The 9,732-nt window shown below is 57.6% G+C and overlaps 1 protein-coding gene across 2 annotated transcripts; it reads left to right on the top strand.

The window, feature by feature from the left end:
- Positions 1 to 1,685: 1,685 nt before the first annotated feature.
- On the top strand, positions 1,686 to 9,270 carry CACNG1 (calcium voltage-gated channel auxiliary subunit gamma 1). Of its 2 annotated transcripts, XM_086355734.1 has the most exons (6): positions 1,686 to 2,131; position 2,460; positions 2,932 to 3,018; positions 7,402 to 7,476; positions 8,260 to 8,397; positions 8,646 to 9,270. In XM_086355734.1, the coding sequence occupies exons 1-6, from the start codon at positions 1,895 to 1,897 to the stop codon at positions 8,870 to 8,872; spliced, it is 765 nt and encodes a 254-aa protein (XP_086211860.1). In that variant the 5' UTR covers positions 1,686 to 1,894; the 3' UTR covers positions 8,873 to 9,270. The 2 variants fall into 2 exon arrangements, with proteins under 2 accessions (XP_086211860.1, XP_086211859.1); XM_086355733.1 differs by lacking the exons at position 2,460; positions 2,932 to 3,018 and having other exon boundaries at positions 1,704 to 2,126.
- Positions 9,271 to 9,732: the final 462 nt, after the last annotated feature.

Raw genomic sequence — 9,732 nt, 5'->3', positions numbered from 1 at the left:
TTGACTACACCCCAAAAGAGGCTACTGGTGACTTGAGAAAGGAGACGCAGACCCGGGAGGGTGTCGGGGTGCCAGCCTGGAGTACCAGCCTGCGGCCGGGGGGTGGAATGGGTGGACATGATGGGGGAGTCAGGACCCTCGCTTGGTGGTCCCAAACCCCAAGTGTCCTCTGCTGAATCCATACACCCAGTAGCCACTTAATCAGATCAAATCAGATCAGATCAGTCGCTCAGTCATGTCCGACTCTTTGCGACCCCATGAATCGCAGCACGCCAGGTCTCCCTGTCCATCACCAACTCCCGGAGTTCACTGAGACTCACGTCCATCGAGTCGGTGATGCCATCCAGCCATCTCATTCTCTGTCGTCCCCTTCTCCTCCTGCCCCCAATCCCTCCCAGCATCAGAGTCTTTTCCAATGAGTCAACTCTTCGCATGAGGTGGCCAAAGTACTGGAGTTTCAGCTTTAGCATCATTCCTTCCAAAGAAATCCCAGGGCTGATCTCCTTCAGAATGGACTGGTTGGATCTCCTTGCAGTCTAAGGGACTCTCAAGAGTCTTCTCCAACACCACAGTTCAAAAGCATCAATTCTTCAGCGCTCAGTTTTCTTCACAGTCCAACTCTCACATCCATACATGACCACAGGAAAAACCAGAGCCTTGACTAGATGAATCTTTGTTCGCAAAGTAATGTCTTTGCTTAATAGTCACCTGTAAATCAATCTACTTTTGTTCTTCTTCACTGAAGTATAGTTACTTTGTAAAGGACAATATAACCTGAAAATCTTTATTACCTGCCATTGAAGTGAAGTCGCTCAATCGTGTCTGACTCTTTGCGACCCCATGGACTGTAGCCTACCAGGCTCCTCTGTCCATGGGATTTTCCAGGCAATAGTCCTGGAGTGGACTGCCATTTCCTTCTCCAGGGGATCTTCCCCACCCAGGGCTCAAACCCGGGTCTCCCGCATTGTAGACAGATGCTTTACCGTCTGAGCCATGAGGGAAGTCGTTGATAGAAGGTAAACCTAAAACTAAAAGCCTGGCGTGCTACAGTCCATGAGGTTGCAAAGAGCTGGACGCGACCTGGCGACGAGCAACAAAGCTGACAGGACAGTGAGAACAGCGCTGCAGTCCGGTCAGCGGGCTTTGCTCTCCCTGCACGAGGCTTTGATTTGCAAGTGTCAGAAATGCGTGAAAGACTTACTAGCCCCCAAAGAGCTTTTCTTCTGGACCCAGTTGGAGGGAAGGAAAGAGAACTGACAAGGAGACAGTGCAGGAGCGACCTGGGGTGGCTTGTGGGGGTTCAGGTCTAGAGCGTGCCCCCCTGGGCCGTGGGCGCCAGAGGCCCCGGGTGGGGCCCCCCAGGCCCCAGAACAGAGCCCCATTCACCTGGTCCCAGGCGAGGACAGAGGCCTGTGTCCCTGGGTCTGCGCCCTCCCCCAGCAGCTGACTCCTCTTTCAGCCCCAGCAGGAAGAGGCTGGCACGCGTAGCGCCAGGCCTGTGCCCCTCGCCCTCCCGGCTCAGGGCCCGGTCTGAGGGTAACCCGGACTTTGAGGGTGGCGAGTCTGCAGCCCGTCTGGGCCTTCTCTCCTGCCCCACCCTGGTGTGCTCCTGGCCCCCGGGAGGGGAGCCAGCCCTGAAACCCAAGGAGCAGCCGTCCTCAGTGAGGCTCCGGGGTGCGCATTAATAGAAGCTTCCTCAGGCCTCTGACACGCCTGGGCAGCTGCTGAGCCCGTCCAGTGGCCTCGCCCACGGCCAGCCCACCCTGGCTCAGCCCGCACACTAAACTTAGCTTCCACGCCCCGCTGGAGCCACTGCCGCCGCCCCAGCCCGGCTGCCCCCGGCCCGGAAGGACACGGCCGACGGACCCCAGGCGCCCACGGCCCCGGGATCACCATGTCCCAGACCAAAACCCTGAAGGTCCGAGTGGCCCTCCTCTGCATCCTGGTGGGCGTCGTGCTGGCCCTGGTGGCCGTGGTGACGGACCACTGGGCTGTGCTGAGCCCGCACGTGGAGCACCACAACACCACCTGCGAGGCGGCCCACTTCGGCCTCTGGCGGATCTGCACGAAGCGGATCTTCGTGGGCGACAAGGAGAGGAGCTGCGGCCCCATCACCCTGCCCGGGGGTAACGTACCGCCGCGCCCGCCCCTGTGGGACGACGGGGCTCCAGGGACCGGAGCGAGCCTGGGCGGGGGCGGTGGGCCGGCCGAGGCGGTGCTGGCGGGGCGGGGCCGGGCTGCGGAGTGCGGGTGCTCGTCTCCCGCTATTCCGTGCGCTGGGGCTCGCGGCTGGTCAGGGGGCAGGGGTCTGGATGGGCGGACAGACCGCGGCTCAGCAAAGAGCGCGCGGGTCTGCAGACAGCCTGGACGCCCGGCCCCCACCAAACGCAGGCCTCAGGTGGAAGGGCCGCCTCGGGGGAGTTCATTCCAGGCTGGCGTGCGGACACACTCCGCTAAAGGGTAACCCGAGCCCGTGCAAAAGGGGAATGCAGGACTCCTCCTCCTGAAGGCGGCAGGAGGAACCCGGCGCGCGGCCCTCCTGGGTGCCGGCCCTAAGTGCCCACAGGTGACTGTCTGTGAGGCGGGGCTGGCTTTGTGCAAGGACTGTGTCCCGCGCCTCCTCCTGAACGGGGTCCCCTTCAGACTCAGAAAACGCTTCCTCTCGCTGTGATTTAAGTGCCTGCCTCACTCTCCTAGTGGTGCGCGAACCACACTTGAAGGCCTCTTTGTGGAGAACACCTGGTGTGAGGGTGGCCGCCTCTCCGCAGGTGTGGAGCCTCCACGTTCTCAGTGGGCAGAGGCCTGCTGCGGAAAGGCCTGGGGCCGCGTCAGAGTCTGGGCTCCGTGCGGGCCCTGCCCACCACCCCCAGAGGACTGGGCGCTGACAAGCCCATCGCAGACTCCACGCCTTCCTTTAACACACGGGCTCAGGCCCAGCAACCCAGAGTCCCCTCCAGCGCTCCTTCCAATGTCACCCCAAGGCGGCCAGCAACCAGGCTGAGTGCAGGGTCCCGCCTGGTTTTCAGAATTAGTCTGTTATCAGACTGGGTGTTCCTTGAACCCTGCTCTTCAAGGAAGGCACTGCTAAGTCCCCGAAGACCCTGCGGCCTCTGTTGGGGGTGAAGGAGCCCAAACCCCACCCCTCCGCCTCTCACCTTCCTCGCCCACCCCCACCCCCCTACCCCAGGAAAGCCCTGCCCTGCTCACTCCCACCGATCACCTGGAAGACACAGCGAGTCCCAAGCCTGAGGGCTCTCACAGGCACGGACATGTGCTCGAAGGGTATCATGTAGCCCACATGCCCACGCCTCTCGGCCACTGCCGAACACACCCATAAACAGATGCACCATCCCTCCAGCCCTCCTGGGCAGGGCAGATCCTCCAGGGACCGTGCGTGGGAACGCACTGTTACGGTCCACCTGTCCTTGGCCTTTTAAAGCCTGGTGAATTTACAGAGCAGATGAGCAGGGTGGTGAGGGGAGTCTATACAAGGAGAGACGACGTGGGACGTGACCAGACCCGCCAAAGGGGATGCGCTGGCTCAGCCGTGAGCCTGAGTCGAGTCAACCTCTAGGCCGCCTTCTCCTGGCCCAGAGTGAATGGCACCTTCCGAGCCTGTGAGCGCTGGACGAGCTGTCCAGGTGCACTTCTGCCTTCTCCCCTATCCTTTCTCTGCAAGTAGACGTCGTTTCCCTTCTCTACCCATCCTGCCTATGCTCTACTGGATCAGTGTTTCTTGGAGGAAGAGAGCTCATATGCCTTCTCTCATTAGTTAACAACATCTACAAATACAAGTATAGCGCTGTCTGCCAAACGTATACATGTTAACTTCGGATGACATCAGAAAAAACAACAGAGTAAGGACCTCCAAAAATTCTTTTCTCCATAAAAACAATGAGAACATTGGCTAACACGGTCAGGATACACTTTTTCAGAACTCTAGAAGTTAACCAGTCTTGCAGCAATAAGCAAGTGCTTATTCAAGAAAGAGGAGTGAATCCCAGTAGGAACAATGAGGTCTGTGGTGTCTTAAGCTGCTATTCCAGTTCTTTCCTCCCTGACTCTGTCACAGCCTCAAAAACCAACAGCCTGCCATCAGAGTGAAGCCAGCTGCCTGGAAGTCACCAGAAGGGACAGACTAGGGCTGGATCCCTTTCAAGGCCTCATTCCCAGAGTGCTGTCATTATCTGATCTGTCTGGTGGCTCCCTAGAAGTTCGTATTTGCAAGGCTGTCTTTATTTGACCTGACTCTGAGCTCATCCAGTGGAAACAGTCTTTTACCCAGGAGGCATTTGTCAAAAACAATTAGAGACAGTTGTTTAATATCGTAACTGCCTAAGGGAGCACATAACAGAGCAAACAATAGGCTAACCAGAAAACTGGAGAATAAGATAGGTGGCTTTGAAAAGCCCCAAAATATTCCTGGGAGTTTAGGAGGCCACGTGGGTCCACAGTGCAACAAGCGTGCACGGGAAAGATCTGAGAAGGCCATAAGCTCTCACCTCTGGCTTATGCAGAGCTGTGTGAAGAGAGAGAGAGAGAAGGAGGGAGACAGCACGAGGGAGGGAGAAAGAGACAAAGAAGGGAAGGGAGAAAACGAGCCCAGGGCAGGGGAGTGGGGGAAGAGAAAGGGAGAAAAAGGCTAAGGCAGCACGCAGGCCACTTGGCTGAGTGCTTGGCTGTCTACTGGCACGGAGCTCCTCAGCAAAGACTGGGCATGGCTTTAAGCATTCTAGGAAATGTCTGCGAGCTGACCACCAAACTACCTGAGCAGAGATTTCAGTGGCCATACATGAACACAGACTTCACATATTTCATTCAGAAATGAAATTTAACAAGCAGCCACAGAAACAAACCCTGAGGAAGAGTGGACATCTAATTTCCACAGTTACACTGTTTAAAAACGTCAAGTTTTTAATTTTAAATTTTAAAAGATTACAAGACACGAAGGGGCTGCCATCTCTGATGGGCATTCACAGGGCCCTGTAGCGGTGCTTCTCCTGGTTCAGCACAGGGGACACCAATCCTCCTCAAGCACTGAGTCAGGAGAGGGCACGGGCGGGAGGGCCCATCCGCGCGCCCGAAGACCTGCCACGGAGGGAGGGGACTGGGAGCCCCCAGCCACCCTGTGAGAGCACTTAGTAAGGGGGGTGCCTGTACTTGTCCCCGCACAATCTGCAGAGGGGCTTCCCCAGAGGCTGGTGCTGGTCTGGGGGTGCTGACACCCCAACCACCACCTGAGCAAGAGGACCTTTGGCAACATGGACGTGCCTGCCTTGGCCGGGTCCTCGATGGGCCTTATGTCCAGGCCACTCGTGCTGAAGGCTTCTAACTCAGGGTCTGCAAATTGTCAGGGAGGCAGCCAATCGTGAAACACACTTGAATTCAGTCAATTCCCTTCAGAGGGTTTTCAAAAGCAACCAAAGTTGGCCCTTAAAGAATGAGACAGAAATTATTCCTCTGTCCAGAGGGAGACTCTGGGGGACCCATCACCTCGCAGGAGCCATTAGAGCAGGTCTGCTGCAGCTGATAACCTAACACATACATGAGAGCTCCGTTATGCTGGAAAATAGCACCAGAAGTGCCTGACATCACCAGCGGCAGCCACACACCCCAGGTAACTCAGCTCAAAAGGAGAGTGATTTAAATATAGAAGCTCAAAGAAAAGGCTGTTTACTTCATGGAACATTTGCTGCTGCTAAACCAGGCTCCATCTCCCGGGGCCATTCTCTTCCTCCACTGCGGAGCAGCAGTAACCTTGACATTAGGGGGTCGGGGGCCAGAGATTTCAGTGGGAGATGATCATCTCAGGCAGACGGAAGCCTGGACTCCAGTGAAAGTTAAGACTGGCAGCAGGCTTTTTTCCAAAAGAAACGAGGCACCAAACACCTGGTGAACATTAAGCTGTGGCCTGAAGATAAAAACCAAATGCAGGCGCAAAGCAGACGCGTCTGAACCCGGAGCACAGAGCTTCCCACTGGGGCTCCAGGAGACACAGGAGAAACGATCCCATGCAGTGCCTCACACAAATAAAAAGCAACATGGTTTAGTTTTTTAAGAAACAAAATAGTATAAAATAACCCATTCATCTACTTCCTAAATCAGCAGTAAAGAATATTAAACTATGCAATAAGCAATAGTCCTTTAATTTTACAGTATATCTAGTTGTAAGAGAGATTTAAAGAGAAAAATGGAGGAGAAATTATATTGAAAATCAGTGTGAATTTCTTTGTTCTGTGTTCTTCCTCCACTGCTGCTGCTGCTCAGTCAAGTCAGTCGTGTCCGACTCTGTGCGACCCCATAGACAGCAGCCCACTAGGCTCTGCCATCTCTGGGATGCTCCAGGCAAGAATACTGGAGTGGGTTGCCATTTCCTTCTCCAATGCATGAAAGTGAAAAGTGAAAGTGAAGTTGCTCAGTTGTGCCTGACTCTTAGCAACCCCATGGACTGCAGCCCACCAGGCTCCTCCGTCCATGGGATTTTCCAGGCAAGAGTACTGGAGTGGGTTGCCATTGCCTTCTCCGGAGTTCCTCCTCTGCCCCCTACCAAATCCAGATTTGGGGCCCTGTGGCCAACACACGTTTTCCATGGCTTTCCCGGAGCTAATCAAGTGGGCCGAGCAGCTCACCTAGGAGGTCTCAGCTGCGCTGCCTCTATGCTCACAGGCGTGGAGGGCCTAATGCGTGAGATGATGGTCACACGTGGCCCTTCATCCAAGCCCACACAATGGCCCACTCAGCAAAGCCCTTCGGGCGACATTTTAAGGGGGTTGGAGCCAGGTTTCTAAACCTGGCTGAACATCAGAATCTCCTGGAAAGTTCTTCAAAAAGACTTTGCCTGGATGCTGATTGGAAACCAGCCCTGGGTTGTATGTGATCCTGGGTCTGGCAACCCCAGCGGCTCTGGCATCTGAGGGCTGGTAGTTTTGTGCACTGCAGGGTGTTTGGCATATCCCAGGCCACCACCCACCAGGTGCCAGTAGCCGTCTGCCCAGCTGGGACACAGAAATGTCTCCAGACACTGCCAAGGGTCCCCTGGGGACAGAATCAGCCCCAGCTGAGGACCACTGTCTGGCCCTGATTGACCATGTGTCTCACAGTCCCGAACAGACTTGAACTCTAGGCTTCAGTTACCCTATCTGCCAAAAGGGCTCAGTACCCAGTGCTCTGCACCTGGACTGAGTCAGCCTCAGCTCCCTGAAGATCCTCAGGCTCTTATGCAGCCTCTTTCCCACCAAACTTTTGGTCTAAGGGTGGAAGAAAGATGCTTGTTTCAGCCCAGAGTCAGGGTTTAGAGAGCAGACAGCAAGCCAGAAGCCCCAGTGGGACTGGCCCACCCCCTCCTTGCCAGCTCCCGCCCCAGCTGCAGCCCTTTCTCTCAACTGTCTCCCTCCTTTGCAGAGAAAAACTGTTCCTACTTCAGGCATTTTAACCCAGGCGAGAGCTCGGAGATCTTCGAAGTCACTACTCAGAAAGGTGAGCCTGGGTGGAGGGTAGGGAAGGGGAGGAAAAGTAGATTCTACCACTCCCTGCTGAGCTGGAAAATCCCTGGCATGAAAGCCCCAGCCTCCTGCTTGATGACAAGCAGCCCCTCCTGAAGTTTGTCAGAGGCAGCCGGGCCAACCTCTGTGCCCAGAAACGACAGCTCCCACCTCCAGGTGTCTCAGGTCTCTGCATCAGGGCTCCCAGGCACACACACGCGTGCCCAGGTACACACATGCACGCCCAGACACACACACACACACACCGACACACACATGCACACACAGACACACATGCACACACACGCACACCCAGGCTCACCCTGGCATACGCATACAGATCCTCTCCGGCACCGAGCTCTGTAATAAGCCGCACTCTGTCATCCTTCCAGAGGCTGCTTGTCAGTCCCAGGACAGGCCACCCTGAGCCTGGGTGTCACCTTCAGCCCTGACTCTGGGAGGGAGGTTTCTGCTCCAGGCAGGTCTTAAGCCACAAATCTCCCACCACCTTCTGAGGCCTGTGCCCCTGGAAGGAGGACCTTCATTTTGGTGCCTGGACGACCTGGAGAAGGAATTAGGTCGTGTGGACATCCTGGCCCCATCCCTTACTCATGTGCCACTCGGAAGGAATGGTTTCATCTCTGGCCCTCAGTGTTCTCACCTGGGAAACGGGGACGACAGAAGGCGAAGCATGGCTAATCTGGGGGGCAGGCACAGCAGGTGAGGGGACGCCGAGCCCCTCCTGAGGCCCCGGCGTCCCCACACTCTTGTGCCGCAGAGTACAGCATCTCAGCCGCCGCCATCGCCATCTTCAGCCTGGGCTTCATCATCGTGGGCACCCTCTGCGCACTCCTGTCCTTCCGGAAGAAGCGGGACTACCTGCTGAGGCCGGCCTCCATGTTCTACATCTTCGCGGGTAGGATGGGCCTCCTGTGGGTGCGGGGCCGAGGGATGCTCCTGCCCCTCTCCCTAGCCCGCCGGGGTGGGGGCTGGGTTTGGACAAGGCCCGGCTCCAGGCCCCTGCTCCCCATGCCCCCGTGACCCCGCCCCACCCCCCAATACCCCACCTGACTCCCGCACTCACCTTCCCCCCTGGTCCCCCCGCACCCCCCGCCCTGGGTCTGCCCCTCAAGGCCCGCAGCCTGAGCCCGGCTGTGCCCTCAGGCCTCTGCCTCTCGGTGTCGGCGGAGGTCATGCGGCAGTCGGTGCAGCGCATGGTCGACAGCGAGCACACGGCCTGGATCGCGCACTCGCTCGCCTGGTCCTTCATCTGCGCCTGCGTCGCCGCAGCTCTACTCCTGGTCGGCGGCCTCGCGCTGCTGCTCCTCGCGCTGCCGCGGATGCCCCGCGACCCCTGGGAGTCCTGCATGGACGCCGAGCCCGAGCACTAGTCCTGGGCCCGGGCGCGGGGCCTGCCTCGGGAGGCTGAGCCTTGGACGGGCCGGAGGTGGCGGCGTGACTTCTCCGCGTCCCCACTGCGCGCACACGGCGCGGCGCTTCTCCGGGGCCGGCCAGTGGACACGCGGCGCGGCCCGCTCGGCCAGTGGACTCGGCCCGGCCGGCCGGGAGGGGCGGGGCAGCCGGTGCTGGGGTCCCCGGGGGTCCTCGACCGGCCTCCCCGATGTTCCTCCGCGGCTTGCCCGCAGCCCCAGGTGCTCAGCTGTCCGAGCCGCCAGCGCCTCTCTGCTTCCTGGTCACCCGACATCCCCTCCTTGGCTTCCGGCAGACCCGACAAGCACTTTTTAACTGGTCTGACGGCGATTTGAAATAAAAACTCTTTGAAACATGCCTTTCCTTGGCCTTGCATAGAGATCGCTTGGGTTTCTGACCACACAGCCCAAGGGCCCCCTTGACCCAGAGGAGAGATGAAGGCATAGGCCCCGGGGATGGTGAGGACTTCTGTGGGGACACAGGGACAGAGGGTCTGTTTACTGGCGAGACTTAGAGGCTCTGAAATCCAGTTTCTAACTCTGGGCCCTGGGTTGTCTTCAGGAGAAACCAGAGGCCATCTGAATTGGCAAGAGCGTGAAAAACAAGGAGCATTATTTCCAGAGCTGCCAGTGCCAGAGGCATCCCAGTTCTGACACAGGGCTCCAGCTGCCCGGCCACGAGGGTCTGGTTTCAGACGCTGGATTTTTGTGGCAGAGAACATTAGGTAGCCGGGCTTAGCAGCTAGACACGAAGGGCCACCTGGAGTGTCACAATTTACACTCTTCTGCCTTTGAATCCCCTGCATTCAGCCAGCCCTTGG

The sequence above is a fragment of the Bos grunniens genome, chromosome 19 (assembly GCF_055505025.1).
Source record: "Bos grunniens cultivar Pamir isolate PY7600 chromosome 19, Bosgru_T2T1.0, whole genome shotgun sequence".
NCBI classification, from domain to species: Eukaryota; Metazoa; Chordata; class Mammalia; order Artiodactyla; family Bovidae; genus Bos; species Bos grunniens.
Note: the sequence above shows the minus strand (reverse complement) of the source record. Positions and strands in the feature narration are given on the sequence as shown.